The 17,601-nt window shown below is 53.9% G+C and overlaps 1 protein-coding gene across 1 annotated transcript in view; it reads right to left on the bottom strand.

The window, feature by feature from the left end:
- The window catches only part of LOC134409709 (maestro heat-like repeat family member 5), a 109,059-nt gene that overhangs the window by 20,695 nt on the left and 70,763 nt on the right, over positions 1 to 17,601 (bottom strand). The window contains exons 13-22 of the mRNA XM_063142599.1: positions 16,288 to 16,367; positions 15,637 to 15,775; positions 14,944 to 15,039; positions 14,459 to 14,563; positions 12,626 to 12,761; positions 6,941 to 7,056; positions 5,594 to 5,743; positions 3,048 to 3,205; positions 2,769 to 2,904; positions 2,283 to 2,473 (exon numbers count right to left, since the gene is read on the bottom strand). Of these exons, the coding sequence (XP_062998669.1) occupies positions 2,283 to 2,473; positions 2,769 to 2,904; positions 3,048 to 3,205; positions 5,594 to 5,743; positions 6,941 to 7,056; positions 12,626 to 12,761; positions 14,459 to 14,563; positions 14,944 to 15,039; positions 15,637 to 15,775; positions 16,288 to 16,367 (1,307 nt within the window). The remainder of the gene's footprint in view (positions 1 to 2,282; positions 2,474 to 2,768; positions 2,905 to 3,047; positions 3,206 to 5,593; positions 5,744 to 6,940; positions 7,057 to 12,625; positions 12,762 to 14,458; positions 14,564 to 14,943; positions 15,040 to 15,636; positions 15,776 to 16,287; positions 16,368 to 17,601) is intronic.

Genomic DNA, 17,601 nt, shown 5'->3' with positions numbered 1-17,601 from the left:
ATTTAATTCCTAGGCCACCCTCTCTGCAGTTGGAGATGCGATTTCAATGAAAAAGGCAGGGCAGCCCCCCTCTTCTCCATTGAAATTGTGCTTCTCCCGGGGGGGGGGGCGAGCATGGAGTGGTCTCAGTGGGCCGGGAGGGGAGGCTGAGCCCTGAGACGGGGTGGGTAGGTGGGGGAAGCACGCGTGGACGCGTGCCCCCTGCCCTGCCAACTCACTGCCCAGCACCTCCGGCGGACCTCGGGCCAAATGCATCACCACCCCTGCTCTAGAACGTCACATGACTGATGATGTCATTGACCCTATGACCAGGGCCGGCGCCAGACTATATTGCGCCCTAGGCAGGCACGTTCTGAAGCCTCCGCCCCGCCCCCCCGTGTGTGTGCCCGCTCCCCGCTTTGAAGCCAGGACGCTGGGGTGGGGGGGGGGCGGAGCAGGGGGGGGCGGAGGCTTTGAAGTGGAGCACCCGGAAGTGGCTTCCTGGCGCGCCATTCTGAAGCTTCCGTCCAGCGCCCACTCCCGGCTTTGAAGCCAGGATGCTGGGGTTGGGGGGTGGGGGGGGGTGGGGCGGAGGCTTCGAAGCGGCGCACCTGGAAGTGGCTTCCTGGTGCGCCGTTCTGAAGCCTCCACCCCCAACCCCAGCATCCTGGCTTCGAAGCCAGGAGCGGCTTCCGGCCGGGCGCTGGCTTTGAAGCCAGGACGCTGGGGTTGGCGGGCGGCCGGGGCGGCGGCTTTGGAACAACGCGCTCGGAAGCTGCTCTAGGAGAGCAGCTCCCGTTCGGCACCCTCGTTTGCTTGGTGCTCTAGGCCGCCGCCTGAGTTGCCTCTACGGCAGCGCCGGTCCTGCATATGACCAATCAGACACCTCTGTGCATTCATGCTGTTGCGGGCTGGGACTGGTGCTGATGTTGGGTCCTCTTATGATGCCTGGAAAGTAATCCGGTTCTAGGATTTGCTCTGCAAGTCTCCATAGAATTGATACAAAATAGTCTGTCCTCCTCTCTCATCAAGAGTATTTTCCGGGGGGGGGGGCTGGCGGGGGGACACTTAAGCAAGCGACAGAGAAGACAAGCCAGGGCCTCTGCTGCCATAGAGCTCGCTGTCCCCGCTCTCCACCGCCACCCCCACCCCCACCCCACGCACTGCTGTGGTTGACGTGAAATGAAGCAACTTTTCACATAGGATTGTAATTGAATCATGGATTAAAACAAGGCTGCAGCCCTAAGCATGCATCCTTAATGGTTAACACAATTACAATCAGTGGGACTTACAAAGGATAAAATATGTTCAGGGTGGGAGCGTCAAAGGGGACAGCAGAACAACGGCAGAAAGGGAGGGGGGCTTGTAGCCCCGTCCCACCACTGGCCCTCCAGGGAGCAGACCCCAGTGCTGAAGGGCACTTCCTGCCAAGGCGTTTTCTCCTGCTGTTTATCCCAACTCAACCTGCCTGGAATTTGCCCCCAGGGGACCTAGTCATGGCTCTCCTGGGCAGCAGAGGTCAAGTCCTGATCCTCTTCTGTGTGAAGAGTGCTACCTTCAATGCAGGAGGTAATCTTTAGCCATCAGGACTACTAGCCACAGACAGCCTCATTGTCCTTGTTGGTCTGTTCCCCTATTAAAGCCACCCCTGTTGGTGGCCATCACTGCATATTGGGGCAACAAATACCACACTGGAACTCTGCACTCTGTGAAGAAGCCCTTCCTTTGATCTGAATTTCCTACCAGTTCTCTTCATGGGACTCTGCTGGGTTCTAGTGTCAGGAGAAAGGGAGAAAAACATGTCCTCCTTGCCAGGAATAGCTTTGTGTAGCTCAACCATGTCTCCCTGTTCCTTTAGCCGTTTTTTCTAAGCTAAAGAACCCAAACCTTGTGCTACATCTTAAGGCCCTCAGCAAAAATGCACATTCCTAGGAGGGCAATCAGGATGGGTGCTGGTGGTGCTCTGGAACCCAGATCCTGTGAGGAGTATTTGGAAGAGCTGGGTATGTTTAGCCCAGAGAAGAGAAGAGAAAGGGGAGAGAAAGAGAACATCACGCGGAGCAGAGAGCACAATTGCTCTCTGGGCAGGACTCAAGTTGATGGGTGGAAACTGCAGGGAGGCAGATTTGGGCAAACCCTCCCGAGAAGCGCCCTGACCACAAGAGGTGCCGGACAGGGCACAGGCTGCCTTGGCAGGTGGGGGTTTGGCGGGAGGGATTCCGCCAGAGGCCTGTCAGGGAGGCTGTGCCTGCGGATCCCTGTGTCGAGACAGCCAGCCTGCTCACATACATCCTGCCAGGTACCTCTTGAAGCTGAGTGCCTCAGGGTTTTCTCTCAGGATGACTTCCTGCCTGGCTTTTAAGGCCTCTGGCAAGTTGAGCTGCATCACGTAAAGGACCTGCTTGAGCAAAGGGATGAATAGCTGAAGGTGCATCTCTGCCAGGGCTGCGCGGTACCCGGGAATGCGGAAGGTCTCGTAGATGACGTTCATTGCCTGGCAAGAAAGAGGAGGGGACACGCGAGAGGCCAGTCTCAGTGGGACGCTCCTCACTCGGCGACCGCCTCCCGCCCACACAGGTGCACCCCCCCTCACCCACCCACCCACTTCCACTCTCCCAGCCTGCCCATCACCCACACTTAAAGTCAGTATTCGAAAGAGGTCCCAGCACACAGCTGCTCCTTGAAATCCCCACCCAAGCTTATCTCAGAGCACCACAGTGTCCTGCCAGCCGCAAAAAGTGCAGCTGGAAAGGCAGGCAGGCCTCCATGAGCGGTGCCCAGTGACTTACAGCCAGAGACATGGTGGCGCTGGCTTCATCCCCCTCCGAAGGATCCTTGACCTGGAGGTTCTTCAGCAACAGCTGCAGGATTTGCCCGGCCACAGGGGGCGTTGAGGCCATTGCTGCCCAGAGCTCACTAGCCTGCCTGTGAAACCAGCAAGGGTGGTGGGTGGGGTGGGGGAAGAGAAATCCGTCAGTGGCCTTCCCTCGGCCTTCAGTCTGGCAGGATGCGGCCCCTCCAAGGAGAGGCTGGGCGTGGCTCCGCAGGGCAGCCCACCAGGCCCCTACCTGTTCACGGGTATTGAAAAAGAGAGGCAGCTTCGCAGGACTTCCTCCATGTGATACGGGATCAGGAAGGCTAATGTCCTCAGCACCACTTTCCGAGTCCAATACGAGGCCTGGCGCAGCTGCAGGCACATGTAGATGGCTCCCATGATGTCTTGCACCTGAACAAAAGAGAAGAGCCGAAGGCCGCCTTGACGCTGAGTCGCTGAGCCTGAGCTCTGCCGGGGCTACCGGGGCTGCCCCACCAGCCCCTCCCCACACAGTCTGGTGGGGACTGCTGAGCGCAGCCTGCTCTCCCAGGGCGGTGAGGGGAGCAGGAGGTGGTGGCTGCGAAATGCCGGTCTGTTCCTGCTGGGCCACCCGCCTGGTGCGAAACTGGTCAGGCTTCCAGGCCCGGAAGCACCTCCACCTCCAGGCCGTGAGGCGCTTCTGCCCTGGGACTGCTGTGCCTCTGGGGCAAGGGGGGAGTTGGCACATCTGGCCTGTAGTTCGTTTCTACTGTTTCGTTGTCTCTTTCGTTTTGGCTTTGAATGCTCTTTTTCATGATCTCGATATGTTGTAAGCTGCCACCGGGGTGGGTGGGCTTTTAGTGCAAAAAAGGGGGCACGGACCTGTTCTGTCGATTAAGTAGAATCAAGCAACTACGATGAGTAACAGACCGTAGGCTGGCGAACGGCACACCCCAAAGGGCCCCTGTGCCGGAGCTCCAGAGGCTGATGTGGCTCCACCTGCCGGCCAGCCTGGCCCAAAAGGGGCCTCTTCACCCATAACAAAGAGCGATCGAGCCCTCTGTGCGGTGCTGCCTCAGCCTCCAACAGGGCACTGGGAAATCAGCCCCATGGGCCACAGGGGGGGGCAGGCACGGGGGAGGCCCGGAGCCACGGCCACGCCAGGCCTTCACCCAGCACATCCCTTGCAGCTGGAACTGCCAGGCTGGTAGCGGATCCTTTAGAAGGCAGAGGTGAACTCAGTGGCAATGAGCACCTTTTATCAGCTCAGGCTGATATACCAACTACGCCCTTATCTGGACAGAGATAGCCTAGCTACAGTGATCCATGCTCTGATAACCTCTCGCTTGCATTATACCTGGGGCTGCCTTTGAAAATGGTCCGGAAGCTTCAGTTGGTACAAAACAGGGCAGCCCGTTTACTAACAGGGACTGGCCAGCAAGATCACATTACGCCAGTCCTTTTCCAGCTTCATTGGCTGCCAGTCCAGGTCCGGGCCCGATTCAAAGTGCTGGTATTGACATTTAAAGCCCTAAACGGTTTGGGGCCAGGTTATTTGAAGGAACGCCTCCTCCCATATGTACCTGCCCGGACCTTAAGATCATCTACAGGAGCCCTTCTTCGTGAGCCCCTGCCAAAGGAAGTGAGGCAGGTGGCTACTAGAAAGAGGGCTTTCTCCGCTGTGGCACCCCGGTTGTGGAATGAGCTCCCCAGAGAGGTCCGCCTGGCGCCTACACTGTACTGCTTTCATCACCAGCTGAAGGCCTTTTTATTCTCTCAATATTTTAATACTTAATTTTAACCTAAATTTAAATCTTACTGTTTTAACTCTGTATTTTAATCTTATATCAATTTTGCTGTGTGGTTTTATCCTGGTTGTGCTTTTTACACTGTATTTTGTAATTGTGCTTTTAACCTGTTGGTTGTTTTATTGTGGTTTTAATTCTTGTGAACCGCCCCAAGAGCTTCAGCTATTGGGCGGTATAAAAATGTAATAAAATAAATAAATAAATAAATAAGCGGCTGCAGAGGCCGGAGGAAGCAACCGCCTGCCCCGATCTGTGTGGGCCCAGGCTTTAGTCGGCAGTGGGTGGGTGCGCGTCCTACTCTTGAGCAGCCAGGGCATGGGCAGAGGTTGCCTTCCCCTTGCTCTGCTCCGTGATCAGGCCGCTGGCTCAGGCCGAGGCTTGGCTGCCCCTGCTGCATTGGGATGGCGTGCTGTGTCCCAAACATCCGCCCTCTCCCGACTGATCCATTTTCTACTCCCGACACCTCCTTGGCCATCCAGCTGATGGGGAACAAGAGAAGAATCTGCTATGCAGCTCCCTGAGCAGGAGTCACAGGAGGCCACAACAAGGTCAGCCGTGAGTCTGCCTGGAAGGAGACCAGCGGCACCACAAATCTAACGGTGGCGGCGGCAGCAGCGCCTGCTTTCCAGCCTCCTTCCTTGCGTCATTCTGGAGTTTGCTCACATGGAAGACCTTTCACGACAAGACTGGCCCATCGTGAAGCTGCGAGAAAACTTGTGGCCCGGGAGACGGCACCTTTGCCAAACCGTGGAGGTCTCTCGTATATAAACCCGACATTTATAGCCCACGATACTCATTTCGATATTACCCTGGCCAGCCTCATCGTTTGCAACCTGCTCAGGGGTGCGGAGGCCATTGTCCTCCCTGTGAATCTTTCCAGCAAGTGATCACTGACCAGGACATTCGGAGCCTGGTGTCTGAAGCATTTGTACCTGGCATTTGCAAAGGAAGCTACATCCGGAGTGGGGGTCTTTTAACACGCAGGAAAAAAGCGGCTGAAGGGGCCTCTCACCCTTTCTACCTTCATGGCATGGTTCTGCAGGATCGCGTTGAACACCTCTTCGGCGGCCTTCAGCTGCTCTGCGTTGGAGTCCCTCAGGCTATCCAGAACAGAGAGCAGCAGGTTGGTCAGCTGGGCGGAGAAGGCCTGGTCGCCACAATGCTGCAAAGAGAGAGGCGGTTTGGCCAAGCCAGGCCCCGCTGGCCTGTAGCTCAGTGGCCGACGGCCAGTCCCCAGCAGCATCTCCAGGGAAGAGGATCTGGGGAGTGGCTGAGGAGGAGGCCCCTTCTCTGCCCTAGAGCCCAGGGAGACCCTGCTGCCCCGCAGAGCAGGCCAGACCCGGCAAGGTGGGCACGCCGTCTGCCCGAGTACAGAGGCTGCTCCTCAGCTGCCCTGTGGAGGAGCTGTGGCGTTCCAGGAACGCAGCCATCACGCGACGGCCGAGGCAGGCATCCTAGAGATCCCCTCGCCAGGCTCTGCCGCTGCCATTCCAAACTTCCCCCAGTGCTAGGAGAGGGGCCGTTCTACAGAGATACGCCTGCAACGCATGGGGCAGAGGCCCGCAGCTGCAGGGCTCCTCCGCCCTGAGGCCACCTGGGCGGAACTGGCTGCTCCAGGCTGGGAAATTCCCTGGGGAATGAATTCTGCTTGCTCATCTGCCTCTCTCCCAGCACTGCTGGGCCACATGCTCCTGTGTTGCTCTGGGTGCAAGCCCCCCGACGTGTTGCCCACGTGGCTTTGGCGCCACTGCTGCAGCTTCCGCTCCACCATGGCAGCCTGTGGGCCGGTTTGCAGGGGCTGGCTGGTGTGGCAGGCAGGCAGGGCACGCAGCCCTCTCCACTACCTTCAGGAAGCAGCTCTGGAGTCCTGCCCAACATCTTCCCTGTCGGTTGGTTGATGGTAGGGCTGCCTCTCTGCTGCCACCATGGTGCCCTCCTGATGTCACAGATGAAGGGAAGTGTGTGTGCGTGCGTGCGAGTCCAATCCCCCCTGTGTCGTGCAGGTCCCCCCTCCCCTGCAGAGACCCATAGGTCTTTGCCCCACGCTACCACTCAAAGCTGGGGGACTTGCTGAGGGAGGGGACCCCTGGAAAGGGATGCTGAAGGCACTTATTCCCTGATTTATTTGCTGTTTTATTTGTATATTTTGTACAGCACCAAGTACATTGTTGGTGCTATATAAATAAATAAATAAATAAATAAATAAATAATGATGATGTCAGAACTGTCCCACCCCAGCCCAAACACGCAAGTGTGCTCCCCACCCTGCCAGGGGTGGAATGAGGCCACGAGGCCAGAGCTGAGCCCACTGAGGGTCAGCATTTTGCAACTCTGCCTATCTGCAAGGCAGCCACAGTACCATTGCCATCTGCCAGCTGCTGTCCAGCACCACGAGGGAGCACCACTCCTCTTCCTGGGCCTTGAAGCTCCTCTGCAGCGGCCACTTCCTCCTCTTCTGCTTGCTCTTCTTCAGCCCTGAGGCAAAAACAGAGCAGCTGCTAGACCCCAGTGGGCAACAACAGTGGTGGGGGAGGAAGGGGGCCTTGTTCCACCACCGTAGCAGCAGCAGCAGCAGCAGCAGCAGCAGCAGAGAGCTGTGCACAGCACCAGGACCTCTGTAGGACCGTGACAAGGTGGCCGGGCCTGAAGCGGGGTGGTGAGGGATCTGTGGGCCGTCAGGGGAAGCCTATGGACACCAGTCGCTGGGGGACATGGTTGGGAGGGTCTGTTGCACCGTGTGCTGCTTGCAGAGGATTCCTGGTCGTCAGCTGGTCAGCTGCTGTGTGCCCAGAGCGCTGGATGAAATGGACCCTTGGTCTGACCCAGCCTCAGGGCTCTTCTGATGTTCTTAGGGGACGCTGATGGCTGGCCGGCGAGGGGCCAGGAGCAGAAGGACCGGAGGAGGAGGCCAGAGACGGGAAGGGCGGAGCAGGAGGAGGCAAAGGAGAGGGAGGGCTTGTAAAGGAGGCAGCAGGGAGGGGGGCGTGGGAAGCGGCAGAGGGGAGAGCAGAGGCCTCATCCCAGCAAGAGCAGGGCAGGACGGGGGCCTCTGGAGAGGTAGGAGGAGAGGACCAGACTCAGCGAGATGCCACGGCTGGAGCAGAGTAGGGTGGAGGGCTCGAGGAAGGCCTGCAAGGAGGATTTTGCAGAAATACACAAGTGGGTTGGGTGGGCGGGAGGCAACCTGGGCAGGGCAGGGCCAGGATCCTCAGCAGCAGAGAGCTGAGTTGGTTTCAAGGACACCTATTTCTAATAGGCATTCAAATAAAATTTACAGGTGAAGCAGATTAGGCAGACCTTTCAAATTTGCACCATCTTACCCCTGCTTCTCAATTAGGAAATTCTATAATCAAATGCTTCCAAGAGTATTCCGGAAATAAAAATGAGATCCCAATGCCTCATGCAACACAGCTTGGCCTTCTGACCCCTAAGCAGAGTTTGATCATGAGCACCCTTTACTGATAAGAAAGGAATCCAGATCAAGAGGTGCAGATGTTCCATTTATAGTTACGACTTTCACTTAGCAGTGTTAAAGAGGGCCCCATAATACAAGTAGCTACATAATGAGGCCAGGTGGGTCATCAGACAAGTAGCCGAAAACCTTATCCCAGAGCATATCTATCTATCTATCTATCTATCTATCTATCTATCTATCTATCAATACAGTAGTGTAAGGCTTCTTACTTGAGCTCTACCACACAAAACTTGCTCATTTTTGTTTTAAACTGAAGCTTGAGCAGTGTAGACATGCAGAAAATTTTGATACTTTGAAAAAGTTCAAAGCTTGAGCTTTAATAGTAGTTAACTTTCTCCACACCAAACAGGCAGGGTAGCCACTCTGCCAGTGGGATGATGGATAGCCCTGCTCAGTCAATGAGTGTGGCATTAAGGCAGGCCCTGGGTCCAGCCAAGCAGTTAGGAGATTAAGGTCATACTGCCTGGTCTGCAGTTCCCAGGTTCCTCGTTTTTGCCCTTTTTGAAGATAGGGACAATGTTATCCCTCCTCCAGTCATCCGGCACTTCAGCCATCTTCCATGACTTCGTAAAGATCATAGGCAGTGGTTCTGAGAGTTCTTTCACTAGCTCCTTCATTACTCTAGGATGCAGTTCATTGGGCCCTGATGAGGTGTTCCTTGACCATTTGTTTATCAATCTCAAACTGCAATCCTGCCCCTTCAGCTTGTACTTCACTTTTTCCAGGCCAGGGTCATAGACCTCCTTTTGGGAAAAGACTGAGCCAAAGTAGGAATTGAGCACTCAATTTGCCATCCTCACTGAGGGCGTTGCTAGACCTACCAGGTGTTCCGTCGTTGAGGAGCGGTGAAAGCGGATTTTCCTGTTCAGCTGTGACGCCTCATGCTCCACACCTGCCTTCGATTTGTGGTGGAAGTTTGCGCCGGTTGTGCTGCTGCCGCCGTGAGCACGGTTCTGCAGCCACACCGGCCTGATTGCCGCGGCTTTTTTCCCCGCTCGCTGCACGGTTTGCGCAAGTCCGAAAGACCGCAAACTTGCGCAGCTGTCAGCGATGCCGCCGCCGACCCCGGCGGCAGCGGCGGCAGATCCGGAGCCGGCGGCGGCAGTGGCAGTGCCAGCTGAAGTGCTGCTGGTGCTGTTGAGAGTCAACAATGATGCGCTCACTTCCTGATGGGGGTCGTGGCGGGAGTAATATGACCCGAGGTCAATCGTCTGCATGGGCACTCTGTGCCTACATCTCCCATCATGCCTCTGAGGTGTCGCCGGCGATGACCGGCTCTGTGCCCTCTGCCCCATCCCAAGGAGCCAACCCACATCTGGTCATAGCCATGGCAGCAGCCCACAAACAGCTCTGGCCTCTGCCAGCCTGGTACCCACACTAACAGGCAGCGCACAGCACCGCCATTATGCGGCCATGGTAGCTGCCCACCGCGAGGAGTCACCAGCCACTTTTCCGGTCCTCCGGTCCTGCGCAAACTGTCACTGGGGAAATAATAAAAAAAAGCCGCTCCGCCGCGCTGCCCCAGCTGGCGGACTGCGCGCAAATGGCGGGCGCGGCTTGACCGAAGCCGCTGACCACTCCCCCTTAGCACGCCTTTTCCTGCACAGTGCGGACCGCAGTGACCTCACATCCTCCCACACATACTCCGAATTACCGCGGGACGGCAGGAAAAGGCGCCCTAGAACTCACTTTTTTAAAGTCGGGAGAAAGAGGCTTCACCGCAGGATAACGGCGGATCCTCGTGAACGTCATCTGTAAGCCTCGACGTGACTGCGGAAAGTAACGCGCGCTAGAGCCTCGTCTAGTAACGCCCTGAGTAGCTGAACCACCATTTCTTTCCTGTCTTTTACTATGCATGTATCTGAAGAAAGCTTTTTTGTTGATTTTAGCATCCCTCGCTAATCTCAGCTCATTCTCAGCTTTAGCCTTCCTGATGCCAATCCAACACTTCTGTGCTACCTGTCTGTACTCTTCTTTTGTAGCCTGGCCTTCCTTCCACTTCCTATATGTGTCCTTTTTTGTTTTCATGTCATCTCTAAGCTTTTTGTGGAGCCAAAACTCCCACCCATCGTGGACTCCTTTTCTCATTAGAGTCACTTATAATAGTTACGAGTTTATTAAAATCACATTTCCTAAAATCTAGAGTACGTGTATGGCTACACTAAGCTTTTGTTTCCTTTAAAATTGATTTTAAACTCAAGTATGCTGTGGTCACTTTCCCCCAGAGTTCCCCTAACTGCCACTCTATCCACTTAAGTCCTCCCTATTAGTCAATATCAAGTCAGATAGACAATCCTCTAGTTCCTTCCTCCACTTTCTGTTGGAGAAAATTATCAGCCACGCACATCAGGAATTTCTTGCAGGAGCCACTTTTGGCAGAATTTGTCTTCCAACAGATATCAAGGTAATTGAAGTCCCCCATCACTATACATCAGACTTCTTTGAAACACTGGCAATTTGTTTCTCAAAAGTTTCATCCTCCTGTTCTCCTTGATTGGGTGGTCAGCGGTAGACTGCATCATGTTCTTTTTATTCCTTGCCCCATTAATCTTAATCCAGATGCTCTCAATGGGGCTCCCAGGCTCAGCTGCCTGTATTTCTGTGCAGCGATAGGTATTTTTTAACATATAGTGCAACTCACCTCCCTTTCTATTTTTTCTGTTCTTTTTGAACAAGTTATATTACTCAATTGCTACATTCCAGTCATGGGTGTCATCCCACCAAGTTTCAGTTATACCTATCAAGTCGTATTTGCCTTCATGTATTTGCCTTCATGTATAAGTTCAAGTTTGTGCTGTTTGTTTTCCATACTCTGGGCATTAGTATATAGCCACTGTGCATCAGATTGTGCATCAGTCAAAGGGCTATGTATAGGGAAATAAATCATAGAAACATAGAATAGTAGAGTTGGAAGGGGCCTATAAGACTATCAAATCCAACCCCCCGCTCAGTGCAGGAATCCACCCTAAAGCATCCCTGACTGATGGCTGTCCAGCTGCCTCTTGACTGCCTCTAGTGTGGGAGAGCACATGACCTCTCTAGGTCATTGGTTCCATTGCCGTACTGCTCTAACAGTCAGGACGTTTTTCTTGATGTCTAGCCAGAATGTGACCAATGCATTGTAAACTGCCCTGGGATACATATTTTGAAGGGTGGTATATAAATGCCTTAAATGTACAAACTAAACACGTCAAAAACAGTTTTGCTTGTCTTCCCTCCCAAACTGTCCCCTCGCTCTTCATTCTTTGTTACTGTTAATAATGTCACACTTTATCCAGTGGAAGAAGCTCGTAGTCTTGGCTTCATATTTGATTCTTCACTTTCTTTCTCCTCACATATCGAGGCTGTAGCCAAGTCCTGCTGTTTTTTCCAATATAACATTGCTAGGATCCGTCCGGTCTCATCTGAATCTTCTGCTAAGACCCTTGTCCATGCTTTGGTTATCTCCCGTTTGGACTTTTGTCATCTTCTTTTGACTGGTCTTCCTTATGCTCATCTCTCCTCTTTGGTCTCTCTTCGCCATTCTGCAGCCAAGATTATTTTCTTGGCTCGTTGTTTTGACCATGTTTCTCCTTTGTTGAAATCTCTTCATTGGCTTCTGATCCCATATAGAATTCAGTATAAGTTTCTTTTGCTGACATTCAAAGCGTGTCTTGGTCTTGCACCTTCTTATCTTTCCTCTCTCATTTCACTCTACCATCCCCCTCGTACCCTCCGTTCTTCAAATGTTACGTTGCTCTCCCGCCCAAGAGTCTCTATCTCTCTTGCCCGGCTTCGCCCGTTCTCTCTGGCCGCCCCGTTTGCTTGGAATGCTCTTCCAGAGCAACTACGTACTACGAGTTCCATTGTAGATTTTAAAACGCGTTTGAAAACTCATTTGTTTTCCATAGCTTTTGGTATTTTAGCTTGATTTACTGTTCTTATTACTATGATTATTCCCTTATTTCTGTTTTGTGAAACCCTTTCCCCTTCATATGTTTTAATGTGATTTTAGGTTGTAAGCCTCTAGGCAAGGCATCGCTGTTTTATTTGTATATTTTGTACAGCACCAAGTACATTGTTGGTGCTATATAAATACATAAATAATAATAATCCTGTGTAAATGTCTACACTGAAGTAAGTCCCACTGAGTTCCACGGAATGTACTTCCAGGTAAAGCTGTATAGGAGGGCAGCCCCAATCAATCAATCAATCAATCAATCGAGTACTGGGCAATTCCTAGTTACCAGCTGTTCTCTGGGAGTGAGTTTGGCCACAGAGCAGCACCTGCATTTGCCACAGACGCTCTACCCAACCAAGCCCTCTTAGCTGTGCCGTGACACATTGCAGAGCATTTTCATATATTTTGCCTGGACGTTTCTGATCCCCCAAGACCTCCCTATTAGCCATTTTCATTGTCCCTCATGATAATAACAAGTGGCCTGGATTAACCCTGGGACAAGGGGCAGGATGTCAGCGACCTCAGGGCAGACCAGGGTGCCTGCCTGCCCGCCCCTTCCCACGCTGTGCTGAGCGATCTCCCCTGACAAAGGAGCACAGGCTGCTGAATTCTCGCCTCCTGGGCCTTACCCTTCCGGCGCAACAAGATCTCATAGAGGCAGCTGACTCCTTGCACTGCAAAAGCACTAATGCGCTGCACCGGATCATTGCACAGAGCTATCAGAACAGCAGTCAGGTGGGCCAGCTTGCTGAAGTCCCGAGACAGCTGATGAAAAGAAAGGGAAAGCATTAGCTGAGCCCCACCAGGGGGTGGGTGGGTGGGTGGGTGGGTGGGTGTTCCAGCCAGCCCCCACCTAAAGAACACAGGAAAAACCATGAGTGGGCAGCAGCGAGCAGGCAATAAAACACTCATCTGATGAGCCCCCAACTCTCTCCTTTGTGGCAATTGGGACACCCAGGGAGCGACTGTCACACGCTGTGGTGCCACCAACACAGGCGACTCTGGAGATGATCAGACCAGCTTGCCAGGCTGTTGGGTGGAGCAGGAGGCGCCCGCAGGTGTCCTGCCAAAGCATCCCAGGTGTGCCAACTTAGAGGAGGAACCGTTTCCCCACCACTGTCCAAAGGAGCCTCCATGAATTCAGCTGAAGCACTGGGCAAGTGTACGTGAGGGTGTCTCGCCAGGAACACCCACGTCCCCAGAGGGCAACTCATTGCCCCAGTCATGAGGAAAGTGCTCTGCTTCTCCACCCTGGCTCTTTGGGCTCTTTGGGCTACTGGACACACAGCCCAAAGCCGGCAGTCAGGCAGCCGTGCCAGACCCTCAGCATGGCAGCATGTGGGCCATTATCCTTAGGTTACACAGAAAGGAGCCACAATGCCGGTGTTACAGATGCACAACCTCATTTAGGTCTCCTGCTTCTTAAGAGCTCCTAGGCTGGGAAGGTGTCTGTGGCCAAATGTATGTCTGCAGTTTGTAAGTCTGTGGTGAGTTTAGAATGTTGGCCTGAGTGGGCGGAGTTAGGATGTCTGGGGAGGGGGAGGAGGGATATATAAGGGAAGGACGGAGCGGATTGCGGGAGACTTTTTAGGTCCTCTTAGAGTCTTTAGTGCTCTCTTTGTTTAGAGTACTTAAGTTCTGGGAAATTGGAGGTTCAGGGTAGAGAGTGGTGTCTCTGGAGTGTGGTGTGCACATAGTTGATGTATATTAATCAATACAGATAATAAAGAAAGCTCAAGAGTGATTGTGTGAGAGAAAGGAAAGCGTGTATGTGAATGAGTGAAAGGATTGAATGAAAGGTTTCAAAAAGGGGTTTAAATGTTTTATTTGAAACAAAGCTTGTGAACTTTTGAAAATAAATTTTGATTGTTTTGTTTTTAACTACCACAAAAATCCCACGTGTCTGTTTGGCATTTATCATCTGAAGTTTACACATTTAGCACCCACTCTGACAATAATTCACCTCAGCACATATAACTCACAGTGTTTTATTTGATATATTGAAATCCTTCTCCATTTAACCCCTTTCTCCACATAGTTTGGAGGAAGGTGGTTTTTATCCCTCGCCTCAGGCGTATCAAGCAGTGGGGCTTGGCTGGAGCAGGGAGTAGCTGCGGCCAGGCTTGGTGTTCAGAGCCTGTGTCGTGGCAGTGTCCCCCACCCCCACCCTGCTTGCCTTCTATGGAGAGGAGCCAGAAAGCCACATATTCCAGCAGTCTGGAGAGAGGCGGACGGGGAGCCTCCGTATTCACACATAACGCTGTTCCAATATCCAGGTGCCCTCCTACCTGGGAGCTCGCGGAGGCTCCTGGCTGGACACGGAATGCCGGGCCTGATCCAGCAGGGCAATTCCTGGGTTCCTTTGGGCAGACCGTGGTTGCAGCCCGGGCGCCGCCTTGAGGAAAAGAGCCCCCCCCTCTGGTCATGAGTACACTGGCCTCCCGAGCGCAACGGCTACTCACATCAAAGTGGAAACGCCCAGCTACAAATTTCAAGAGCTTCATTGCTGTCTCCACCGCTCTCTCACGCACATGATCTGATTTTGAGGTCATCCATGGTTCCATGATCTATCAAACGAAGGGCAGACACAGAGAATGTGTTCCTAACCTTGTCTGGGCCACAGGAAGATCAAGATGAGCTGAAAAACGACCCCCACGTGACTACTGACAATTGGAAGTCTCCATTGTCTCACTTGTAGGCAGGCTCAGAAGCAGCATCAACAGAAGAGCAGGTTTGGACCAGTGAGGCCAGGGTGGCGAAATTCCTGTCCCAGAGGGTTTCCAGCCAGTGTGGCCGAACAAAGGCAGCCCAGTGGGCCCGTCCGGCATTTCCCCAGCCTCCTTGCCCCTCTAAGGCCAAAGTGGAGGCTCTGGCACCAGCATCCCCCCCCCCGTGAGGAGGGTGCAAAGGGCCATGCTGGGCGCCCTGCCCCCCCCCCCCCGCCTACCTTCATCAGGTGCTGCAGCTCACTTGGGCGTGGGTTCTCCAGCAGCAGGTCTTGCAGCATCTCCTCAAAGCTGCTCATGGTCTGGTGGTAGAGGCCCTGAAGCACAAGGAAGCAGCAGGTGTGAGCCCCACACGTCCTGCTAGGAGGAGGGAAGGGCTGAGCCAGGGAAGGTGGACAAGATGCACCGGGTGCTGCCACAGCCCGGCCCATCCCCTGAATGGGTCTGGGTCCTCTCTGGCCCTGGACTAGCCCCCAAAGAGGTCTCCAAGGGGGTGTCTTTACAGCGCTGGGTTGGTGCTGCACCTCTTTGAAACCCTGCGCCTTCCTTCCCTGGCGTGGCGTCGGGTAATCCCAAAGCTGAGGAGGGAGCACAGGGTTCTGGGTGGCCGCCTGGGGACTGTAGCCGCCCCTGCCCTCTTCCTGGTGGAAGGCGACCAACCACAGGTCACCTTCCACCAGGCACCACCCAGCCACACCTCCGCTGCCACTCCAGAGCAAGGCAGGCCCTTCAAATGCGGAATTTAATTTCTGCACTGATTTTCATCCTGAAACTGTCATCAGAACGGACCACCACAGCAGTGAGTCTCCTGCACTGAGCAGGGGGTTGGACTCGATGGCCTTAGAGGCCCCTTCCAACTCTACTATTCTATGATTCTATGAGCGTTGGTAGGTGTGCAGCAGACAAGGGCTCACTTTGACGTCATCCACTGCCGGCTCGTTTCCGTACGTTTGCCCTTCTAGGCTGTCCAGGGGGGGAAGGCCAAACACGCTCACGAAGGAGACGCAGAGCAGCTGGGATTTCTTCTCTGCCTCCAGGAGAGGCTTCAGCTTGCTGATGGAAGAGGAACACACCCGAAGTTTAGTTGCAGCAAGAAGGGATGGAACCCTGTCAGCGCCCAAGGGATTTTGGCCTCATCCTCCGGCTCAGAGGAGCTGTCAGTCGCACAATCTCTCATGAAGGCAAAAAGGCTGCTTTGCCCAGATTCGCTACTGCCAAGGAAGTAAAGGAGGATGGCTGGGGAGGAAATGCAACGCCCCCCAGGCTGCCCCCGCTCCGGGGCAGAGCACAAGAAGGTCCCAGGTCACCTCGCTCAAGCCGGCGCACAAGACCCTATGGCAGGGGTGGGCAACAGGGGGCCGTCCAGCTGTCATTGGGCTTACCTGCCATGCCTCAGGAGCACGCCAGGGCCCTTGGAGCCTTTCTATGCCTTCCACCTTGAACTGGGCCCCCAAAGGACTGGGAGCCATTGCTCTTCTGACATATTTCTACTAAGGGTGACCCTCGAGCCTCGCTGCGAATCTCCCCTCCCGCCCGACATTTGAAATGCTGTTCCTGTCCACTACCTGAGTTCTTTTGCGATGTGCATAGCATCCTGACGCACTGTGCTGGCCAGTGTGTGGACAGGTTCTCTTTCAATCAGCACCTGGGAGGTCATTACAGAGACACAGTATGAATGTTGAACAGGCGACACCAACTCCCCTTTAGAGGTATCTAGGGATCTGATGAGAACAGGCAGGTGTTTTCACCAACAACTGAGCTGCAACCGGAAGAGCCTCCCACATGGACGATCTCTCCACCAACAGCCCAGATTCCTCTGATGTGACCCTGGCCTCCCTACTGAGGCCAAGCTCCTTCCCAACACCCCCATCTATTTATCTGCATGCGCTTGTGGGCCAGGTCAAGACCCAAGACAGCAGCCACTGGGTGGCGCATGGGATCTTGCTTTTGCGGCGTTCGCGACTGAAGAGGCTGCTGCTCCTGCCTTTTAGAGATGCTTTGCTTCTGGTGGAGTGCTCTCTCTCTCTCTCTCTCTCTCTCTCTCTCTCTCTCTCTCTCACACACACACACACACACACACACACACACACACACACCCTCCCTCCAATCTAAAATGAGAGTAACAAATTATAGCTGAAAATCTTGGCTTTCATTTTTGTGATTTGTAAATTAATTTAGTCATTAATTAGATTTGTATAATTTCCAACTGGCCAAAGCCCTTGGGGCAGTTCACAATCATAAAACCAAACAACAACAACAACAACAACAACAACAACAACAACAACTAAATCAACACCCACAAAAAAGCAACAAAATGCTACAATATTAAAATATTTTTTAAGAACGTTGAGGAGTCAGCAGTAAAACCAAGAATTAGAGCAACAGATTAATTATAAATAGGAAGAGGAAGGTCTTATCCTGGCACCTAAATGTACACATTGAAGGTGACCGTGGGGTCCCGCTAGGGCGGGGGGCATTCCATAGACAGAGGGCCTAGGAGTGGGCCTACAAACCCCTCCCCAGTGCTGTTCACAGGTCATGACAGCTCAGGGTGGCTTCATTGACCTGCAGGAGCTGTCCACGACATGCCCAGGACCTGAGGGCACCCTTTTTGCACAGGGCCTGCGGGCCCCTGGCGTGCCATGGCTTCTCATGTCGTGTGAACCCAAGCCGCAGGCGTTGCTTGAGGGCTCTGGCAAAAGGGCCAGGCACTGGGCACAGCCCTTGCTGGCCAAATGGAGAGGAGGGATGGCTCTAGGGGCCAGAAGAGGCACCAGCCGCTGGGTCCAACCTCTCTATTCGTGCAGCAGGAGACTCCTTGGGGGCAGCTGGCCAGCAGAGGTGGGGCTCAGGTTCACTAGCAACTATTGTGCTTCCAC

Source organism: Elgaria multicarinata, chromosome 16 (assembly GCF_023053635.1).
Source record: "Elgaria multicarinata webbii isolate HBS135686 ecotype San Diego chromosome 16, rElgMul1.1.pri, whole genome shotgun sequence".
NCBI lineage: Eukaryota > Metazoa > Chordata > Lepidosauria > Squamata > Anguidae > Elgaria > Elgaria multicarinata.
This window is presented reverse-complemented; position numbering and strand designations above follow the sequence as displayed.